General features: G+C 36.9%; 1 protein-coding gene across 1 annotated transcript in view; it reads left to right on the forward strand.

Annotated features, from left to right (window-relative positions):
* Nucleotides 1–14,614, forward strand: part of LOC123390065 (28S ribosomal protein S35, mitochondrial-like) — a 38,941-nt gene extending 24,327 nt beyond the window's left edge. The window contains exon 7 of the mRNA XM_045073456.1: nucleotides 14,479–14,614. Coding sequence (XP_044929391.1) covers nucleotides 14,479–14,614 — 136 coding nt within the window. The remainder of the gene's footprint in view (nucleotides 1–14,478) is intronic.
* The last annotated feature ends 9,394 nt before the right edge of the window (nucleotides 14,615–24,008 follow it).

Below are 24,008 nucleotides of genomic sequence, written 5' to 3' on the forward strand. Positions count from 1 at the left end.
TTACAATGTTGTATAGTTTACTATTTAATTTTTTAATTTTTTCTACTTATTGTATATCCTTCAACACTTCAGTTGATACCTGCTTTGAGCCTATTTTTTATGATATAATTGATGTATAATATTATATTTGTTTCAGGTGGTAAAGTGTAATGCTTCCATAACATATGTTATGAAATGATCACATTATGTCTAGTTAACATTCATCCACTCATCACTGCATATAGTTACAAATGTTTTTTTCTTGTGATGAGAACTTTTGAAATTTACTCTTAGTAACTTTCAAATATGCAGTACAGTATTATTAACTGTAGTCACCATAGTGTACATGACATCCCCATGATTTGCTTTCTAACTGGAAGTTTGTACCTATTAACCATCTTCACTCACTTTGCTCAACCCTAGCCTCTAGCAGCCACCAATTTGTTCTGTTGCTATACGTTGAGGTTTTTTAGATTCCACACATAAATGAGATCATATGTTATATATCTTTCTCTGACTTTTTTTTCACTTAGCTTAATGCCTTCAAGAGCCATTCATGTTGTCACAGATGGTAGGAGTTCCTTTTTTTTGGCTGAATAATAGTCCATAGTGTATATGTACGTATGCTTGCATACATACACACTTAACTCTTTATCGGTTTATCCATCATTGTACACAGAGATTGTTTCCATGTCTTGGCTATTGTAAATAATGTTGCAGTGAACGTGAGGGTGCAGGTATTTTTTCAAGTTAATGTTCCTTTTCTTTGGATGTATACCCAGAAGTGGAGTTGCTTGATCTTGTGATAGTTATATTTTTAATTTCTTGAGGAACTTCTGTACTGTTTTCCACAGTGGCTGTACCAATTTACATTCCCACCAGCAGTGCACAGAGTTCTGTTTTCTCTGTATCCTTATCAATACTTGTTATTTCTTGTCTTTTTGAGAATAACCATTGTAACAGGTGTGAAGTGTTCTTTCATTGTCTTTCATTGTCCTTTTGATTTGCATTTCACTGGTGACTGATGTGGAACATCTTTTCATGTGTCTTTTAGGCCATCTGTATGTCTTTGGAAAAGTGGGTATTTAGATCTTCTCATTCTCAAATTGTTTTTCTGCTTGAGTTGTTATGAGTTCTTCATATATTTTGGATATTAATTCAACAGATGAATTTGAGCCTTTTATTCTTTGCGTAACTCCTATCTCACATAAATAGCAAGTTATACTGTCTCATCTATATTGGTTAATAGGGCCCTTGACCACAGGCAGTTGTGCCATGTATGACTGGAAACAGTTGACTGTTTCCCATGTGTGTTTTTGTTATTCCATATATGTTTTGTCTTTCTGACTGATCATAAGGTCCTCATTAGCATATATCCAACCTTACTGTATTTTGTTCTTCATAGTATCTAGGTCAGTGCTATATAAGAACACCGAATGTTTAATAATAGTTGTCCATTCTTTTAGATTTCCATAGACCTTTTTTTTTTTTTTTAAAGATTTTATTTATTTATTTGACAGGCAGAGATCACAAGTAGGCAGAGAGGCAGGCAGAGAGAGAGAGGAGGAAGCAGGCTCCCTGCGGAGCAGAGAACCCAATGCAGGGCTTGATCCCAGGACCCTGGGATCATGACCTGAGCCGAAGGCAGAGGCTTTAACCCACTGAGCCATCCAGGTGTCCGATTTCCATAGCCTTTTGAAGTAGAAGTCTTCAAAAGTAAGGTGACAAAGTATCAAACTCCCTTTTTAGTAAAAACGTAGCATACTTGTTAGATGTTAGCAATGATTAGCTTACTGTTCTAGCTTAATGATCTATTGATAAAATTGTTAATAATCAGCAATCATAATTGTGCCCAGTTTATAAAAAATATCTTTGCAACAGTTTGAGATACTTAATTTTCATGGATGTATGATTTATGTGTAGATTAGGTTTGCTTTTCATTTGATTATGTTTTCTCAAATATTTACAAAGTATTCTTAATTCCTTATTGTTTTGGAAGTTTCCCACAAACATTTGCTTCTATGAGTTTATTTCCTGATGCTAATTTATATTTGACTATGTTAGTATCCTCTGTATTATAGAAAAATAATGGCTGCTGTAACAGGGTACATCTTTTCAATGTGAAATGTATTTATGCATAAACTTCTGAGTAATCTAATTATGCATAAACTAATATTACAGTGTTTATTAAAGAAAAAAATAACTAAATACATTAATTGGATTCCCATGATGAGTCTGAGCATTTGTAGTAGAGCAGTAACAATAAAGAGTGCTTACTTGCTACCTTTTCCTTGATTCCAGGCAAATAGCACATCTGGCCTTTATTTAATTTATTTTTATTTTTATTATTGTTATTGTTATTTTTAGAGAGGGAGCAGAGAGGAGAGAAAGAATCTTTTTTTTTTTCTTTTTCTTTTTATAAACATAGAATGTATTTTTATCCCCAGGGGTACAGGTCTGTGAATCGCCAGGTTTACACACTTCACAGCACTCACCATAGCACATACCCTCCCCAATGTCCATAACCCCACCCCCTTTTCCGAAACCCCCTCCCCCCAGCAACCTTCAGTTTGTTTTGCGAGATTAAGAGTCACTTATGGTTTGTCTCCCTCCCAATCCCATCTTGTTTCATTCATTCTAGGAAAGAAAGAATCTTAAGCAGGCTCCAAATCTAGCACCCAGCCAGATGTGGGGCTTGGTATCACAGTCCTGAGATCATGACCTGAGCCAAAATCAAGAGTTCGACACTTAACTGACTGAGCCACCTAGGCTCCCCTTGGCTTTCGTTTTAAAAGAAATTTTTAGTCTTGCTCCAGGAGTCACCTGTGTCTCTTTCTTTTTTACCTTTGCTTTCCAAATGATCACCCTGGATAAAAATAAAAAGGAAACCAAAAAGGGGATGAGGAGTGAGAGAGGAGCTCCATTTTTTTTTTTTTTTTAAGATTTTATTTATTTATTTGACAGAGAGAAATAGTGAGAGATGAGCATGAAGAGCAGGGGATACAGGGAGAAGCAGTTTCCCGCTGAGCAGGGAGCCGCATGCCGGTCTCCATACGAGGATCCTGGGATCTTGACTTGAGCTGAAGGCAGACGCTTATCTGATTGAGCTGCCCAGGTGCTCTGAGGAACTCCATTTTTAAAAAGTGCTTTAAAATGGTGTTTTTTTTTCTGAACACAATAGTGTTTAGTGTGTGTCCATCCATTTTAAATTAGTACTGACTTTGAAGATCGGGAATCAGATTTATCTGTTACAACCTCTTCATGATATAAATTGAGAAATCAAGATTTAGAGAGATACATAGTTTTTCTCAAGTTTACAGAGTTTGTTGGCTGAGGGACTCGAGACTTGAACTGCAGCTTCAAAGTTCATATTCTTCCCATGGTATCATATTTAGTGTTATTCAACTTTGACTTCCATTAAAACAGATTATTAAATAAGAGATGAAATCAAATCTGCACTTTAGCTGCTAGCTTACTATGTTCTCAAACTGAACAATTGACAGTTGAAAATTTATTTCCAGGGCACCTGGGTGGCTCAGTTGGTTAAGCTTCTGGCTTCAGCTCAGGTCATGATCCCAGTGTCCTGGGATGGAAAGCCCTCTATTAGACGCCCTGCTCAGGGGGGAGCCTACTTTTCCCTCTTCCTTGGCCTCTCCCCCTGCTTGTGCTCTTTCTCTCAAATAAATAAAATCTTTTTAAAAAAAAGAAAAAAGAAAGAAAATTTATCCCCCTAACCTGTTTTCAGGTACGGGTTGCATTACACTCACCTGGGAAGCTTTTTTTAAATTACGGATCCATGAACTCTACATAATTAACATCTCTAGTGGTGAAACTCAGGAAGGTTTCATTTTAAAGTCTCCACAGAGGAGTCTGATATAAGTTCTGATTGTGAATAATTTCCCCAATCTTTGAGTCTTCTTAATAAAGAAACTACACAGAAGGCTGGTATATCTCTTTTAAGATGGTTTTTGTATATGTGTCTAGTATCAGTTAGTTGAGTGACTGCCTTCAGCTCAGGTCATGATCCTGGAGTCCCAGCTCCACAGGGAGTCCGCTTCTCCCTCTGACCATCTACCCTACCATCTACCCTCTCATGCTCTCTCTTACTTGCTCTCTCTCTCAAATAAATAAATAAGATCATTAAAAAAAAAGAAGAAGGGCAAAAAAATTTGTCCATGATACAGACTTTTTTGACTTGATGTGTTAGGCAATAGGCAGCTGTTCTGTATTCTTGGATGATGGCACAATTAAGGTGACACTTCTCTTTGCTGTCAGGGAAAACATCATATTACATCCTTTAAAAATATTTTCTCTTCCTGTTGCCTACTGCTACCACCCTGAGTCTTCATCATCTTTTAATTATAATAGCCTTATTGATTTTCCCATCCCGTCTATCTTCTGGATTTCTGTTAAAGTAATTGTTTCTAAAAAGCAAATCTATTGTGTCATATTGCTTTATAAAGTCCTTCCGTGAGTGGTTCCCTATTACCCAGGATAAAATCTAACCTACATAGCCTGTCTGTTCACAACAGTTTGCCACCTCATTACCAGTTCTCAGGAAATATAAGCTATGTATTCTGTATCTCAGCCGTAATGAACATAATGTGTTCTTTTATAACTTTACATATGCTGTTCTTTCTGCTTATGATCCCTTTTTTTTCAAATTGATCAGCCTTGCCGATTCATATGAACCTTTTAATACACTTCAGATGTAGCCCGTCCTAGAAGTTATCAGTGTATCCTTTCCTCCTCCTCCTGTTAGCATTCTTCTTATTGCTTCTATGGTAATTGTCTGACTGACCCTGTTAGACTGTGAGATTACTGAGGAGAAGGACGTATCTTTCATTTATTGCTGCATTCCCAACCCCGAGTACAATGTCTGACAAAATAGCATTCAGTAAATTTTTAAAAAACCAATCTGGGGGCACCTGGGTGGCTCAGTGGATTAAGCCGCTGCCTTCAGCTCAGGTCATGATCTCAGGGTCCTGGGATCGAGTCCCGCATCGGGCTCTCTGCTCAGCAGGGAGCCTGCTTCCCTCCTCTCTCTCTCTCTCTCTGCCTGCCTCTCCAACTACTTGTGATTTCTCTCTGTCAAATAAATAAATAAAATCTTTAAAAAAAAAAAACAATCTGAATTAAATTGAGTTCCTTGACATACTCAGTTAAACATTTGGCCATGGTAACTGAAAGAATTGGCAGTAGTCTTTCTTTTTTTAAAAAATCCACTATGGATATTTACCTCTTCTTATTTTTTATGATTTTCAAATAACTTGAATTTTCTTCTAATGCTTAAACTGTTTTTTCCTCATGTAGAACAATGCCTTACTTATAATCATGAGAAGTGGAATATTACTGTGATTCATGTTCTAGGCAAAGGGAGCTGTAAATAAGATGGTAAAAGGTGACAACTTTGTGTGTTCAGTGGAACAGCTATTTCTTTGCCTTCTGTTACATCAGAATACACTGACCAATGCATGGAATGCAGTGTTTTTCTTTGTATTGAATTTATGCTTACAAGAGGACAAAAAGGTGATAGATGCAATTAAATTATTCTTTTGTTCTTTATATTCTTTTTTACAGTGTATCTGTGTTCCTTGGAATATGTTGTTCTGCCACTAAAAAGCAGTATGATTTAGCAAATTATTTAATGGGTCTGGGCTTCAGTGTTTGGTCTATAAAGCAGATAGTAATAGTACTACCTCATAGGGTTGTTGTGGAAGTTAAGTGAATTATTGTATGTATGGTGCTGACATACGTAGTAAGTATTCTAAAGTAAGTATTCTAATAGCTTTATTCATCCCATGCTGCTTTCCTCACCTTGGCCTCCATTCAGTTCCGTGATTATACTGAGGTCTTTGCTATCTCCAGGTCTTTCTGGATGCTCTTTTCTCTGCTGGGATTGCAGTCTTCCATTTGATTGGCTCCTACTCAACTCCAGGTTTCCTACTAGACTGGCAATTGCAGGACAGCACAGTGTGTGCCTGGCAGGGTAGTTGTGCAATAAAGATTTATTGAGCAAATGAATAATTGAGGCTTTGTAGAAAGGAGAACAGATCGTGTAGAATGAAAGGTTGCTTCCTCTAGGGTTGTAGTCAGAGCCGGTTCTCTCGTTGTAGGCAGGGAAGAAAAAAGAGAGCCCAGATATGTGTATATGTATTATATACACACTCATACAAATTAAATGCTAAAATTATAAATGTTTAGTGGTTGAAGTATTAAAATAGGAGTCTATAGGTTAATCAAACTCTGCCTAAATGGTGAACAATTTAAGCTTAGTGATATTTTTAATTGCCACCCAGTAATTTGAAGATGATATTATTTATATTTTAAAATTAATATATTGCAGCTACACTTCAAAAGAAGAAGAAACTCTTGGGGGCGCCTGGGTGGCTCAGTGGGTTAAGCCGCTGCCTTCGGCTCAGGTCATGATCTCAGGGTCCTGGGATCGAGTCCCGCATCGGGCTCTCTGCTCAGCAGGGAGTCTGCTTCCTCCTCTTCTCTCTCTCTGCCTGCCTCTCTGCCTACTTGTGATCTCTCTCTGTCAAATAAATAAATAAAATCTTTAAAGAAAAAAAAAAAGAAAAGAAAAGAAAAAGAAACTCTTGGGGTGCCTGGGTGGCTGGCTCAGTTGGTTAAGCATCTCCCTTCAGCTCAGGTCATGATCCCGGAGTCCTGGGATCAAGCCCTGCATTGGGTTCCCTGCTCAGCCAGGAGTCTGCTTCTCTCCCTGCCCCTTACCCCACTCATGCTCTCTATCTCTTTTGCTCTTTCTCTTGCTGTCTTTCAAATAAATAAACAAAATCTTGGGGGGGTGCGGTGGAGAGAGACTGGTTGATGAGTACGTGAGAGTTTTATATAGTGCTATCTCTTTTGTATGTGTTTGAAATTTTCTGTAATAGACTCCTTTAAATCACAAAAACAAAATGTATTTAGCCTCATAGAAAATGATTAACTTAGAGGTGCCTGGGTGGTTCAGTCAATTGAGTGTTGGACTCTTGATTTTTTGGCTCAGGTCATGATTTCAGGGTCATAGGATCAAGCCCCCAGTTGGGCTCCGTGCACAGCACTAAGTTGGCTTGTCCCTCTTCCTCTGCTCCTCCTCCCCCTGCTAGCATGTGCCCTTTCTCTCTAAAAAAAAAAGAAAGAAAGAATTAGGAAAAAAAGAAAAAGAAAAGAATTAGCTTATAAATTGGATTTTGGGGGGCGCCTGGCTGGCTCAGTGGGTTAAAACCTCTGCCTTCGGCTTAGGTCATGATCTCAGGGTCCTGGGATCAAGCCCTGCAACAGGCTCCTTGCTCGGCGGGGACCTGCTTCTCTCTCTGCCTGCCTCTGCCTACCTGTGATCTCTGTCTGTCAAATAAATAAATAAAAATTTTTTTAAAAAATTGGATTTTGTTCCACTACATTATTATTGTATTTGAATAATGAGGATTTTTTTTTTCTGTTTTTTATTTCATCAGCAGATGCCTAATACGAACAAGCATAGGTACCCTTTTTCTAAAATACTTGGATATGAAAACATTCATTTTTAGCCAGGGTACCTAGAGACATCCTGCTTCTCCCCGTACTGCCTAGCACATGGTGGGTTCTCAGGAAATGTTTTGTGAAAGAGTATGCAGGAGCAGTCACAGACCGAAAGGGAGTTTTGTCTGTTGAGCTCTTTCCTTGCAATTTATTTGTTGAAGAAATCTTGGGCTCTTGTTTGCTGTGGGCTTTCCCATCATTTGAATTCTGCTGATTGTATCACCATACTATAATTTTTTAAGTTGATAGTTATATCTAGAGCTTCATCAGATTCTATTTTGACTTTTTAAAAACTACTGTGTAATTAGTATTGTGCTCTTCCATCAGGAAGTCTATGGTATCGGATTATTTTTGTGAAATTTAACACTATTAGTTCTTTAAGTTTGAAGTTATGGAAAAATTATGTTTTAGATGGTGAAAATTATAGGCTTTTAAATAAACTTATTTGGGGCACCTGGGTGGCTCAGTGGGTTAAAGCCTCTGCCTTCGGCTCAGGTCATGATCCCAGAGTCCTGGGATTGAGCCCCGCATCGGGCTCTCTGCCTAGCGGGGAGCCTGCTTCCTCCTCTCTCTCTGTCTGCCTCTCTGCCTGCTTGTGATCTGTCAAATAAATAAATAAAATCTTTTAAAAAATAATAAATAAATAAATAAACTTATTTAAGAAAATTGATCCAGACTAAATTTCCCAAAATTTGTTATTGCAAACTTAAAAAATAAGTTTTGATTTTTATTTGTAGAAGACATTGTCTTATTCCATTTAGGTTGCTATAACACAGTACCACAGACTGGTCTGTTTATAAACAAAAGAAATTTGTTTCTTGTTTTTTTGAAGTTTGAGATATCTAAGATCAAAGCATTGGCAGGTCGGGTGTCTAGTGAGGGCTCACTTCCTGTTTCATAAACAGCTGTCGTTTTGCTGTCTGCTCACATGGCAGAAGGGGCAAGGGTTTTCTCTGGAAGCTCTTTCACAAGGGTGTTAATCTCATTCATGAGGGCTCCACCTCATGACCTATGCATCTCCCAAAGACTCCACCTCCAATGCCACCATTTGGGAGTTCCATTCCAACAAGAATTGAGGGTGGGGCATGGGGGGGGGCGGAGACCCAAGCATTCAGTCTATAAGAAATATGTTAAGAGTTATCCTCCAAAGATTTGTTGGAACTTGTTAAGTAGAATCATTGGGAATCTTGGAGTTATATCATAAAATATAAAAAGATTTCAGAATCTCATAGTTATAATACCATAGTACAGATCTGATATGTATAGCAATGTAGTTTTGTGTTGGTCTGTTTTGGCATTCATTAATTCTGACTTCTGCTCTATCTAGACTGTTATTAAATCCATCCAGCTCTTCCTTAGGCATAGCCATCAAGGCTTTTGATTGGGAACTTGGTTAATCAACTTCTATATCTGCTGTAGAGTCATTTGTACTTTTCAGAAGTTTTTGAGCTTAGCTTAGTAACCTCTAACCTTGAAACAGAATCTGGTAGATGTTTTTTAAAAGGGTGATTGGGGTAGGGGGTGCCTGGGTGGCTCAGAGGGTTAAGCCTCTGCCTTCAGCTCAGGTCATGATCTCAGGGTCCTGTGATCAAGTCCCACATCGGGCTGTCTGCTTGGCAGGGAGTCTGTTTCCCCTTCTCTCTCTCTGCCTGCCTCTCTGCCTACTTGTGATCTCTGTCAAATAAATAAATAAAATCTTAAAAAAAAAAAAGGGGGTGATTGGTTGTGCATTTAAAACACACTTCTTCCTTCTAGTGCGACTTTGTCTCCTAAACATTCTGAGATTATGGGGGATTTTACTTTGCTTTTTAGAGGTGTGATTATGATTTCCCAACTTCTCCATAAGTAACCCCAGAACTAAAACCAGTCATTTTGGGGATTCTTCAGTTCCAGTCTGTTTTATAGAGCCCTGTGTAACAGCTCAAATTTCACGTATTCCTCTATACCCAAGAAGAATCCTGCATTTGCCAAGTGCCAGTCTTGTACAGAATTGGAAAATGCCCTCAGGAAAGAAAATGTTTAAGGATTTTCAGAAGGATCCTTCTCACATCCTTGCAGCCTGGAATTCACATTCGTCTAGTCATCACTGATTCTGTAACTCTGATATCTTTTTTTTTTTTTTTTTTAAGATTTTAAAATTGATTTTAGAGAAAGAGTGAGAGTGGGGGAGGGGCAGAAAGAGAGGGATTCCCAAGTAGACTCCCTGCTGAGGAGGAAGCCCTACTGGGGGCTCCATCTCAGGACCCTAAGATCATCACCTGAGTTGAAATCAAGAGTTGGGTGTTTAACTGACTGAGTCACCCAGGTGCCCCAAGGATTTTATATTTATACCTCTTAGAAATGAAAAATATTCTAACGTGACAAGTAGTATGGACAGTATTACTGCCTTTATATCATTGACAAAGATTAAGATGTTTTAGAATAGCTTCCTAATATATCATTTATAGAACAGCATCTCTTTTAGTTAGTTCTGTTCTCTCTTCACTGACAAGCTCTATTTGGTTGTTACTCGTCTGTGAAAGCTTATACATTAATGAGTAGTAAAGATTTCCCTCAAAAAGTAAATATATTGATAATAATTAGCTTTTACTTTTCCTGCTTGAAAAACAGAGACATTCTAAAGATGCTGTAAAGATATTTTCTTCCATTTAACTCAGGACTTCAAAAAAGTAAATTTCTTTTTCTTGACAAGAATGCTATTTTGTGTGCGTGTGTGTGTGTCTGTGTTTTCTAATCTACATCTGATTAGACATAAAATGCCTATATCCAAAGGAGACTGCAGGAAAACTGGAGATAACTTAGTAAGAATAGGCAATTAATTGGGAAAATTTAATCAGTGATAGCATTTATCAAGAAGACATGAAGTTACAAGAATCACGAAAAACATTACCTTTATATCAGGGATAAGAAATAAAGACCTCTTGTTTCTTTAACTATTTTTATCTAAACATTATAAAAATAATGATACAATTTTGTGAGTGGGAATAATTGCAGAACATTCGAACAATTTGGTTTGTGTTTATATTTACACTGAAAGTTTCTATTTATTGTTTGATGGGGGGGGGTAATGATGCCCCTTGACATAGAAACACATTTTGTAGGTAGGCTAACAAGGATTTGAATCCCACTCTCTTTCATTCATCTTCATAAGCTATGTTTTATTCGTAGCAAGCATTTATTTAGTGTTTACTCTGAGCTGGTTGCTCTAAGTGCATGGATATTCCTTACCTATTTTATTTTATTTTTATTCCTTACCTCTTTTAATTCACAGAACAGCCCTTGGAATCACTTCTTCTGTAACACAAGTCTGTCACAGTAGTAAGTGATGAAGCTAGGATGTAAACTGAGTTCCGTAAAACACCAAAGCCCATATTAAATATTGTGTCATACCACCTCCCTGTGCGATCCTGAGCAAATCACACACACACACACCCTAACTCTGTAACCCCCAAAGCTTTGGAAATTGCTAGTTTTTTCATAACTTATTTGGTGGCAAAATGAGACTTGAATGGATGAAAAACATTTATAGCCTTTGTTTAGTGTGACTGCATACACGTTGCTGCAAAAAAATGGTGATGTATTTGATTTAGGGTGTCCTGTGGTTGATCTTCTCTGGAAATGTTAACAAAAATATATGGTTTATGCACTGTATTAATTTTCTAAAATGTAAAAAATTCTGAAATCAGAAACATTCCCAGGTGGCTATGGCCCCTATTTAACTTCCATATTACTTTATTTTCTTTCTGTAGAGATGTTAACATCAAACCCAGTAGGTTTTAATAAGAATTAGATGAAATAATGTATGTATGTAAGCATTTAAGGTCCGTGGCATATAAGTATTTAATTTATTGGTATTGTTACTATCATTATCTTGGAATTTATATTCAACTGTGCAGAGTTTGGATCCTAAAGTTATTAGAATTGTTGAAAACATGAGTTTTGTTTAGCTTGCAGCTGAAGCCCAACACTGCTTTGTGTCTGTGTAGGATTAGTAGGAAACTACTACTTACCACTGGCTATTTAACACAGTATGATTTTCTCCTGTAAGTGTTTGTTATCCCTTAGTGCAGTATTTCCTAACCTTTTTTGTGTCGCTGCACACAGAGAAAAGTCTTTCCTGAGATCAGTGAAGGAAGAGGGTGCTTGTGCACCGCTGCTCCAGGGTCTCCTGGCCACCTGAGGGCCGAGGGAATCAATAGCATGGCACACTGTAACACTTTGACAAAGCAGCCTAGAATTGTGTACACCAAACATAAGCGGAAGATAAATGAAATGATGAAGATTACAGTGAATTTACTTTTGTTACCTCTTTAAGTATCTATTTCAGAATAGGTGAAAAAATCCACATAAAACTAGGTGAAAGTTATAATTTTTTAAATTGTTCATCTCTTAATTGTCTTCTAGCAGTCAAGAATGAAGTAGATTAGAATTTTTTTTTAAAAAGAGGTAGATTGACTGTTTTACATAGTGCTTTATATAATGTATTTGTTGGAATCTTAAGGATACTCATTTGTAAGTTAGAATTATGAAGAAACTATGACACTGTTTCATCATTTAAAGCACTTCTAAGAGTAGATAGGACCAAAGAAACATTTAATTTAGGGCATTTGTTGTTTTTTTTTTTTTTTAAGATTTTATTTATTTATTTGACAGAGAGAAATCACAAGTAGACAGAGAGGCAGGCAGAGAGAGAGAGGAGGAAGCAGGCTCCCTGCTGAGCAGAGAGCCTGATGCGGGACTTGATCCCAGGACCCTGAGATCATGACCTGAGCCGAAGGCAGCGGCTTAACCCACTGAGCCACCCAGGTGCCCCGAGGGCATTTGTTTTTTTTAAGGGTCTGACATTTTTTTTTTCCCCAAATATTACAGTAAAACGTAGGTAGGGTAGGATGATTTTGTCAGTTTTCTTTTTAATGTAAAATTCAGAGTTTGGCTGTTAGAAGTTATTTGCAACAGGCTTGTATGCACAGGATACAAGAAGTTGTTTCACATTATTCACCCACCCCGCCCCTTTGCCAAGCCTATGGGGTGAATCACAGCCAGATTAAAAAAGGAGTGTAGAGTTAATTCTCAACCAGATAATATGTTTCTAGAATGTTAGTTTGAGATGTTTTTCCTCAGCTATAAATTCAGGATAGGGAGGTGGGGCAAACAGTATATAGGGAGTTGTGAGTATAGCCCCTTTGGCTAAGGAATTTGAGGGTCAGGGAGACACTCCACATCCTATTGGTTTATCTTGAAGGAAAGGTTATTTAGTTTGAAGGATATAAACAGGATTTCTTTTTCTTGTGGTTCTTTGTGGAGGAGACTCTTTCCTTGCCTTCAGTTAACCCAAATGGGGTTAGCTGAGTCCATGGCATATCCAGGGGCCTATTTGCAGTTGGTGGGGCTCCTCTTTACCTTTTGAGGGATGCATTTCCTGTGCTTTTTCTCTTTTCCTTTTTTGTTTCTTAAGATTTTTTAAAACTTTTATTTATTTGATAGACAGAGATCACAAGTAGGCAGAGAGGCAAACAGAGAGAGAGGAAGCAGGCTCCCTGCTGAGCAGAGAGCCTAATGCCCCAGGACCCTGGGATCATGACCTGAGCGGAAGGCAGAGGCTTTAACCCACTGAGCCACCCAGGCACCCCTCTTGTGCTTTTTCTTTTTTCATGGACTCGAATAGTGAGGTTGGGGACAGGAGGGAGGCAGAAGTGGAAACCGACTCCTTGGTACTCACTTAATTCTGAACAGACTTGGAGCTCTGTCTGCTCAAGTTGGGGTCTTTTTCAAGAGGAGTTTTCAGAGATAAAATAATTTTGACAGCCTTACAAATCTTTCTTTTAATACTTCAGAAATGTTCTAATTTGCGGGGGTTTACCACCTTCAAAAGCTTTAAGAATATTGGATGATTCTATAATAGTATATAGCTCAGAATATGTTTATTTGGAAATAAATATTGTTAATATGTTATATTATGTTAGAATATGTTAGTTTTGAAAAAGAATACTACTGTGTAGTATTGGCTGGCATTCAGCACTTCATTGAACCAGGGCTTATTATTTATCAGCTGCGTTCCTTGATTTTTCACAGAATGTTACATCTTCATCTAAATCACGAATCTGAATTATATTACTATAAAACCTAACAGTGTTCCCTAAGATAGCATAGTAGTAACTTTTGTAAGAAAAAACATGTTAGTGGGGAGCCTGGGTGGTTCAGTTGTTAAGCCTCTGCCTTCAGCTCAGGTCATGATCCCAGAGTCCTGGGATTGAACCCTGTATCGGGCTCCCTGCTCCAAGGGAAGCCTGCTTTTCCCTCACCCGCTCCCCCCTGCTTCCCCTCTCTCACTGTGTCTCTCTCTGTCAAATAAATAAATAAAATCTTTAAAAAAAAAAAAAAAGAAAGAAAGAAAAAAAAGAGAAAACAAGTAGTAACAAAAATTGTTTCCCTTAGAGGAATAGAAAATAAAGATAATAACAAAATAAAATTCCAGAATATATGAAGTCATTAGGACTAAAAATCATGTATTACACATGTATTTTATATTTTTTATTTTATTGTAATGATTGGTATTCCTTGTCATCCCCACAGGCATGTTACAAAGATAAATACAGTCTTTTCTCAACTCTTTATTATTAACCTCAGAAATGTGAAGTGTTGATGTGTTAAGAGTTTAGGGATTAGAAAGCTGCAAAAAATGAGTTTTCTGTCTCTTTTGGGAAATAGTGTTGCTTTGTGAGTGGAATTTGCAAGCCCGATAAATTCTGTAGTTAGTGAGTGGTAATGTAGTAGTCACATCATAGAGTGTGGGGTCCTGAAACAGTTGGCGCAGGTGGATAGCAGTGCTGTTGTAAGGGAGGGAAGTCAAAGTTCACATACAAAGTATCCATAGGGACTCCACATTTTGCAGATTCTCTTTCCCTAAAACAAAAACAAAACTTTGTTTTTGGATCGTATTTCTCAGATTTCAGAACTCATTTTTTTTCCTTTCAGAAAACTGAAGAATGGGGAGAAAGATAAGACTGAAGCAGACACATGGAAGAGTATGTATGGAACAATAGCTCCTCTGAAAAAAATATTCTGGAAACACTTCTCCAAATCAAAGCTGCTGAGAAAAATCTGGATGTAAATAAAGAAGAGCTCCTTGCTACGAAAGAAGTTGAAGAGTACAAAAAGTCTGTTGTTAGTCTTAAGAATGAAGGGGGACAATGAAAATACCCTTTCTCAGTACAAAGAATCAGTGAAGAAGAAACTATTAAATCTAATGTGATTTATTTAGAAAAATCTCCTTGATTTAATTTTTATTTTATGATTTTTAAAAATCTCCTTGATTTAAAATCTCCATGATATAATTTTATAATTATCTCACTTTATATAAATTTGAAAATGCTAAAAAAAAAAAACCCGTTTTTTACACATTTCAGATTTTTTTTTATTAGTTTCAGAGGCTTAGTGATTATTATTAGTTTAGTGATTCATCAGTTGCATATAACATACCCAGTGCTCATTCCATCAGTTTCCCTTTTTTAATACCCAATCCCCCAGTTACCTCATCACCCCACCCACCTCCCCTACAGCAACCCTCAGTGTGTTTCCTAGAGTTCAATGTCTCTTACATTTTGCCTTCCTGTCAATTTTCATCTTATTTTATTTTTCCTTACCTTCTCCTGTGTTCATCTCTTTTATTTCTTAAATTCCACATATGAATGAAATCATAAGGTATTTGTCTTTCTCTGACTTACTTATTTTGCTTAGCATAATACTCTAATTCTATCCACATTGTTGAAAATGATAAGATTTAATTCTTTCTGAATAAAAATACTACTGTGTATATATACCTCATCTTTATCCATTCATCTGTCAGTGGACATCTGGACGCTTTCCATATTTTGGCTGTGGTGGACGTTGCTGTTGCTACTCTAAACATTGGGGTGAGATGCCCCTTTGGATCACTGCATTTGTATCTTTGGGGTAAATACCCAGTAATGCAGTTGCTGGTTCATAGGGTAGCTCTGTTTTCAACTTTCTGAGGAACCCTCCAAACTGTTTTCCAGAGTGGCTCACCAGTTTGCATTCCTACTAAACAGTGTAAGAGGGTTCCCCTTTCTCCACATCTTCACCAACATCTGTTGTTCCTGACTTGTTAATTTTAGCCATTTTGACTGGTGTGAGATGGTATCTCATTATGGTTTTGATTTGTATTTCCCTCATGCTGTGTCTGCAAGCCATTTGTATGTTTTCTTTGGGGTAAAGTCTGTTGGCGTCTTCTGCCCATTTCTTGACTGGATTTTTTGATTTTTGGGTGTTTGACTTAATAAGTTTCTTTATAGATTTTGGATACTGGCCCTTTTTTTTTTTTTTTATTTTATTTACTTGACAGACAGAGATCACAAGTAGGCAGAGAGGCAGGCAGAGAGAAAGGGGAAAGCAGGCTCCCCGCTGAGCAGAGAGCCCGATGCAGGGCTCGATCCCAGGACCCTGAGATCATGACCTGAGCCGAAGGCAGAGGCTTTAACCCACCGAGCCACCCAGGCGCCCCGGATACTGGCCCTTTATCTGATAAGCCATTTGCAAATATATTCTCCCATTCCATAGGTTGCCTTTTAATTTTGTCAGCTATTTGCTGTGCAAAAGCTTTTTATCTTGATGAAGTCTCAATAGTATATTTTTGCTTTTGTTTCCCTTGTCTTTGGATACATATCTAGCAAGAAGTTGCAGCTGAGGTAAGGTTGCTGCCTATATTTTCTTCTAGGATTTTGACAGATTCCTATCTCACGTTTAGGTCTTTCATCCATTTTGAGTCTGTTTTTGTGATGGTGTAAGGAAATGGTCCGGTTTCATTCTTCTGCATGTGCCTGTCTAATTTTTTTCAGCACCATTTTGTTGAAGAGACACTGTCTTCTTTCCATTGGACATTCTTTCCTGCTTTGTTGAAGATTAGTTGACCATAGAGTTGAGGGTCCATATCTGCTCTCTGTTCTGTTCCATTGATCTATGTGTCTGTTTTTGTGCCAGTACCATTCTGTGTTGCTGATTACAGCTTTGTAGTAGATTTTGCCTTTATTTGCTGCTCTTTTCCCAGCTCCTTTAGGTCTAAGGTTAGGTTGTGTATTTGGGACTTCTCTTGTTTCTTTCTTTCTTTCTTTCTTTCTTTCTTTCTTTCTTTTTTTTTTTTTTAAAGATTTTATTTATTTATTTGACAGAGAGAGAGAGAGAGATCACAAGAAGGCAGAGAGGCAGGCAGAGAGAGGGGGAAGCGGACTCCCCACTGAGCAGAGAACCTGATGTGGGGCTCGATCCCAGGACCCTGTAATCATGACCCAAGCCGAAGACAGAGGGTTTAACCCACTGAGCCACCCAGGCACCCTACTTCTCTTCTTTCTTGAGAAAGGCTTATGTTACTATATACTTCCCTCTTAGGACCACCTTTGCTGTATCCCAAAGGTTCAGAACTATCCTGTTTTCACATTTGTTTCCGTGTATATTTTGAGTTCTTCTCTAATTTCCTGATTGATTCTTTAATAAGGTGCTCTTTAACCAACATGTATTTGTGTTCCTTCCAATTTTTCTCTTGTGATTGAGTTCAGGTTTTAAAGCATGGTGGTCTAAAAATTTGCATGGTATGATCTCAGTCTTTCTGTACCAGTTGAGGCCTGATTTTTGATGCAGTATGTGATCTGTTCAGGGGAATGTTCCATGTACACTCAAGAAGAATGTGTATTCTGTTGCTTTAAGATGAAGTGCTCTAATTATATCTCTTAAGTCCATCTGGTCTGGTGTGTCATTCAAAGCCCCTTGTTTCCTTTTTCATCTGCTTAGATGATCTGTCCATTGCAGTGAGTGGGGGGTGTTGAAGTCTCCATCTATGATTGTATTATTATCAGTGTGTGTTTCTTTAATTTTATTAATTGGTTTGTATAATTGGCTGCTCCCAAGTTAGGGGCATAAATATTTACAGTTTTTAGATCTTCTTGTTGGGTAGACCCTTTTATTATGATACTGTGGCCTTTTTCATCTCCTATTATAGTCTTTGGTTTAAAAAGTCTAGTTTGATGTAAGGATGGCTACTCCAGCTTTCTTTTGATATTCATTAACATGATAAATGGTTCTCCACCCCCTCATGCTCAATTTGGAGGTATCTTTGGGTCTAAAATGAATGGTCTCTTATAGACAGCATATCAATGGGTCTTGTTTTTTATCCACTCTGATATCATGTGTCTTTTGATTGGAACATTTAGTCCATTTACATTCAAAGTAATTACGTACGAAGTTATACCGTTGTATTTTCAGTAAAGTCACTGTTTCTGTAGATTGTCACTGTTCCTTTCTGCTGTTTGTTACTTTTGGGTTCTCTTCCCTCAAAGGATCCCCTTTAATATTTCTTACAGGGCTAGTGTAGTGGTCAAAAATTCCTTTAGTTTTTGTCTAAACCTGGAAACTCTTTATCTCTCCTTCTATTCTGAATGACAACCTTGCTGGATAAAAGTATTCTTGGTTGCATATTTTTTCTCATTTGGTACCCTGAATATATCATGCCAGTCCTTACTGGCCTTCCAGGTCTCTGGGCAAGTCCGCTGTCAGTTTTATGTTTCTACCATTGTAGGTTATGGACCTCTTGTCCTAAGCTGCTTTCAGGTTTTTCTCTTTATCTGAAATTTGCAAGCTTCTTTATATTGTATGTCCAAAACACAACTCCAAACTGAGAGTAAGGGGTTAGAGAACCATTTATCATTACCTCAATCTTTTTATTTATTGATTTTGAGGGGATGTCTCTGTCCCTCCTGGATTAAATGCCTATTTCCTTCCCTAGATTAGGGAAGTTCCCAGCTGTAATTTGTTCAAATAAAACATTCTGCCCTCCCTCCTTCCCCTTCATCTTCTGGGACCCCTATTATCTGGATATTATTTTGCTTTATGGAATCACCGATTTCTGGAAGCTTTCCTTCGTGATTAAGTAGTTGTGTCTCTTCGGCTTACTTATTTTCCATTATTTTGTCTTCTATATTACTGACTCTCCTGTGCCTTATTTATTGTCACTTTCAGAGCCTCCATTTTTTACCGCATCTCAGTAATAGCATTTTTTTTAATTTTGGCATGACTGTATTTTAGTTCTTTTATTTCTACAGTAAGGGATTGTTTAGTATCTTGAATGCTTTTTTTCAAGCCCAACTTGTATCTTTATAATCATTGTTTTAAGTTCTGGTTCAGACATCTTACTTATATCCATATTAACTCCTGTTCTTCTTTCTTTTGTTATTAAGTTTCTCCATCTTGTTATTATGTCCAGAAAAGAAAAGAAGAAAGAGAGAGTAAAGACGACAATATTTCTAAGAAGTGGCCACTTTTCTCTTTGTAGCATTGCAGCATTTCTTTTATCAGATCTCTGGGTTGAAAATGCAAGTGTTCAGAATGATTTGATAACTATCTAGCTGAATTCCAGGGATAAGACTAACATAGGATCCTTACTACTCCACCATGTTAACTCTAGAAGCCACATCACATTTAAAATATTTTCTCATACTAATGCATCATGGCAATGATTATTCAGCAGTTTTCTTATTTGTATGGTGTGGCAGTAGAACTGATTAGACGACCTGTGTGATTCCTTCTGGTTTGAAAGTATTTTAATTTTATTTCTGCCATCACTTTAATATTCATGTATATACATATGTTGTTATTTTATCTCCTATTTCTTTTTATACAAATTAGCACCCTTTTTTTTTTTTTTTTTTTTTTTTTTTTTTTTTTTTTTTAAAGATTTTTATTTATTTATTTGACAGACAGAAATCACAAGTCAAAGAGAGAAGGGGAAACAGGCTCCTGCTGAGCAGAGAGCCCTATGTGGGGCTCGATCCCAGGATCCTGAGACCATGACCAGAAGGCAGAGACTTAATCCACTGAGCCACCCCAGGCACCCCTATGGTTGCTTTTAAATCCAGATCTTCCTCAACTTAGGATGGGGTTATTTCCCAATAAATCCATCTTAAGATGAAAATATCATAAGTTGAAAATATATTTAATACACCTAAACCTACTAAACATCATAGCTTAGTTTCAACCTACCTTAAACGTGCTCAGAACACTTAACATTAGCTTACAGTTGGCCAGAATCATCTATCACAGAGCCTATTTTTATAATTAAGTGTTAAATATCTCATGAAGTTTATTGAATACTGTACTGAAAGTTAAAGAATGGTTTTATGGGTACAAAGTGGTTGTCATTATACAGGTTGTTTACCCTTAGGATCACATGGCTGGATAGGAGCTTTGGCTGCTGCTGCCCAGTATCATGAAAATGTATCATCATATATCACTAGTCTGGGAAAAGATCAAAATCCAAAATCTGAAGTATGGTTTCCTCAGTATGTTACTGCTTTCACACCATTATAAATTCAAAAAATCGTGAGTCAAAATAAGTCAGGACCAGCTGTAATGACTTTGGTTATTTAGGAGGCTAAGTCCAGAATCTACTTCCCTGTATATAGTTCAGTGCTTTTTTTTTTACATAACTACTGTCCACCCAATGCCTTTTCTACAGATGGCCAATTCTGATTAGAAATAGGTTCTTGGAAGTATTTTTTCTAATCTGAAAAAGTTGCTCCATTCCTCTCTTTTGGGCTCACTTTATGTTAATTCAAACTCTGCTTAGCATCCTTCTTTCTGTTTTCTGGGGCTCACTTCTCCAAGCCAATGCTTGCAAAAAAGTGGAAATGGAGGTTAAAACTGGTATTCATCTCTTTAGATTCCCCAGTTAGAGTTTCTGCAGCTCAGAAAAGAGATGAGGGTGTAAGACCTTGAAATTAATTGGAGTAAATGACAAAGTAAGACTTGTCCTATGAAACATTCCATTCAATTTAACTGTCAATTCAGTATTTTTTTATCTATTATGTCTACCACTTCCAAAGTTGTAAGTGATTAAGTTAATTAAAATAGAATTTTATTTTCTATTGAGTTTAATTACTTGGAATTAATGAGTTTGTTACTTGTCCAAAACTTACTTTGCCTAACAGAATTAGAGAACATAAATGAAAGCCAAAAAAGAATTTGAAAACAGTTACCCAAAGGATTTATATGAAATGAAGGTATGATTTAGTATTAGCAAGTTCAAGAATCTGTATGTTATTAAGTATGATAAGATGACCTTGACTGCAAAAAGAGAGATACATTGTAACCCACTGCATAGAAATAGTAAATTAGGGTGCTTGGGTGGCTCAGTGGGTTAAGCCGCTGCCTTTGGCTCAGGTCATGATCTCAGGGTCCTGGGATTGAGTCCTGAATTGGGCTCTCCGCTTGGCAGGGAGCCTGCTCCCCCAACCCCCGACCCCCCCGCCTGTATCTCTGCCTGCCTGTGATCTCTCTCTGTCAAATAAATAAATAAAACCTTTTTAAAAAAAATAAAAATAAATAAATAATAAAAGTAAAAATTTTTTTATTAAAAAAATAAAAATTAAAAAATAAATTAAAATTAAAATTAAAAATTAAAAGCATACTTTAAGTGTATTGAAATGTTATATTTCTTAGAGATTCATGGAGTTTAAGGAATTTCAGATGCAGAAACAGTATTGAAGAAGGGAACATTTTGAAAATAGAGGTTGAGGAGAAATCCTTTGGGAACATGTAAAGAGATGGTAGGTTAGGGTCATCCATCTTTTGAAATAATACTATAATAATCGATAAAACAGAGGAGGTAATGCTGTGTAATAAAAAATCTGACCTGGCCCAAAGAGAGGTCTGGCCTTAGCTTGCAGCTTCTAGGAGGTAATCTATATCATACCTCATAGCAATATCTTTGTTTAGGGTGAGAGCCAGTCACAATGGATTTTAGGGTGGGGCTGGCCACACCTGACAGTCTTAGCCATGCCGGCAAAACCACATGATTTAGAGGAAGGGGCATTAAATCACCTGGGATCAGTCCACTTGGCAGCTGAGATCAACCACCCAGGTCATCACTAGGTCATACCCATGCAATAGAGCCTCTATAAAATCTTTGAACTGCTAAAGTTTGGGCAGGTTTCCCTGGCTGGCAGTACTCTGGGCATATTACCATACACTGGTGCAGGAAAAAGTAACATATCTTGCCTCTAGGGGCAGACACCAGAAACACTATAACTTTGGAACCCTCTGTGACTTCATTCTATGTGCTTCTTTCCTTGGCTGACTTTAATCCATATCCTTTCTCTGTGATAAACCATAACCATGAGTATAACAGCTTTCCTTGAGTTCTGTGCATTATTCTAGTGAATTACCAAACCTGAGGGTGGTTTTTCAGACAGACCTCCCCGCTCCAAATTTATACTTGGTGTCTCACAGAGCACTGTACCCTCTAGCCTTTGCAGTTTGGGTATCTCCAGGCAACTGATCTGAAGATAGGCTGTAGCACTGACACCTAATGGCAAAATCTTAGAGCTGTGAGATTAATACAGAACTGCCTCAGATAGAAAGCAGTTTACGATCATTATAATTTTAGCAATAATTAAACTACTGTTTTTTCATTAATCGGATCTTTAAACCCATCCTTTAAGATATTAATTGAGCCAATATATATACAAGGAACATCATATTTATCCTTTTATCATTTAACCAAGTCTAAGGGATATTTGCTACATTGATAACACATTGACTGCTGACATCAAACTTAAAATTATATAAACTCAGAAGTTGCTTAAAAAACACATAGGCAACTAAGAAGTAGGATAATCTTGGCCTTGGTTGTTGACTGGTTGTTGGCCTTGAGAATCTTTTATTGTTTCTTAAGAAAGAGTTTTAAATTCTATTCAGAAGTTCTCTTTTGGTCCTTGTGGCTTCCAGGAAGGACATGGTTTCTAGGCTCGGCGATTTTTTTTTGCTTCCTGGCTGACACTGGCCTGGTTGCATCTGCAGTCTAATAAATGTCTTCAGTTTATCTGATGGTCACAGATAGTGGGCTGAAGAAGAGGAGTATGAGTTTGGTTTCTTACAAATGTAAATATGTTTTCTCAAATTATGGTCATTTTTATAAAACTACCAATTTTAGGAAAATGAGCAAATTCTAAGAAACCCCAAGGAAGAAAAATGTTTTTCTAGCCACCCCTGGTTTTTTTTGGAAACCTTTAAAAGCTTGTATATAAAAAATAAAATAAGGTAAATTAAAAACTTGCATATATTTTAAAGAAAAATAATCTTTTAAAAGATTGTATCAATAATTTTTAAAGACTGCTTCCTGAGTTATTTATTGAAATATAATTTTAGGGTAATTTAAGTCTTTATATCCTCCCTATGTAATATGAATAACTTTTTTTTCCTAATGAATTGGTAAAGAAATTGATGATAAAATTTAATATTTAATATCATGACTAGTAAATAAGGGTAAGTTGATGACATTTTTAAAATCAGATTTTTATTTGTAGCTAATATTCCACTGATAGAGATTTTTTATATTTCTTCCTTATATTAAAAAAAGAAACAGGCATTTTTCCCCCACATAGTATCAACACTAGGGAAAGAAACAGAAAACACCCTCTTTAAGCCACTGGACAGTTTGTTTTAACATAAGAGAGAACAATACTTTTTATTAATCCTGTAATAGGGCTTTCTTTTATCTATTCTTGCTTATTGGCTGTCTTTTAGTATCTCTCCTCACATTTAAAAGAGAGTTTCAAGGGTTAGATTAAGGGTCTAAAGCTTAAAATCATTGGAGACTTGATTGAATTAAAGTGTCTGCACTTCAGGGTGGGGGTGGGGGTAGATCTGGTGTAAGATTTGGACAGAGCTCAAATACCTACAGCTAATGTTTGCACCTGGGAAAACACTACATACACGTGAGGGCTGTAAACTAAAACTCCCAAACTTTATTCCACAGAGATCAACACAATTCCAGTACCAGAGTTAAAGGCATGTCAACTTTAAAAAATGAAGATGGTTTAGGATTAAGAAGAATTAATCAATCGAACATCAAAACTAAATTTTTTTTTTAAAAGGCAGCATTTGCACATGTGTTAGTAACTGTAATAATAGCACTTTTCTATCCAATCCACTAAAAGATTTTATTAACATACATGACAATTATTTGACCTTGACAGGAAACATGATATTATGGTGTTTTCCTCTCTGTATTTTTTTTTCCATGTTTTTGGAGGCTTTTAATCTAACAGTGATTTCCAGCATGAACTTTTGAACCAGATATCTATTAAATCCTGCCCTCCCTAATATTAAGCTATGTGACTTTAGGGAAGATAGCCTCTCTCTTCTCATTTTCCTCATCTGTAAAATGTGATAATAATACTATAGTCATTTTAAAAAGTATATCTAATTCATAAAATTATATCCATGGGGGAATACATGTATCGCACTTAGAAGCATATCTCTCACAACTGTGCTAAACAAGTGCAGGGGGTCAGAATTTTGGAACTTTGGCAAAGGGTAGACTATTCACAAAATAGAAATGATCAAAGCAGTTAAGTTTATGAAGATTATGGCCTTGCAATCCTGTGCAATATTTATTTTTTTTTAAACAAACAGCCCTTGTCTTACAAAAAAAACTAAAA

This window comes from Mustela putorius, unplaced genomic scaffold (genome assembly GCF_011764305.1).
Source record: "Mustela putorius furo isolate JIRA1106 unplaced genomic scaffold, ASM1176430v1.1 tig00537227_pilon_pilon_pilon, whole genome shotgun sequence".
Lineage (NCBI taxonomy): Eukaryota > Metazoa > Chordata > Mammalia > Carnivora > Mustelidae > Mustela > Mustela putorius.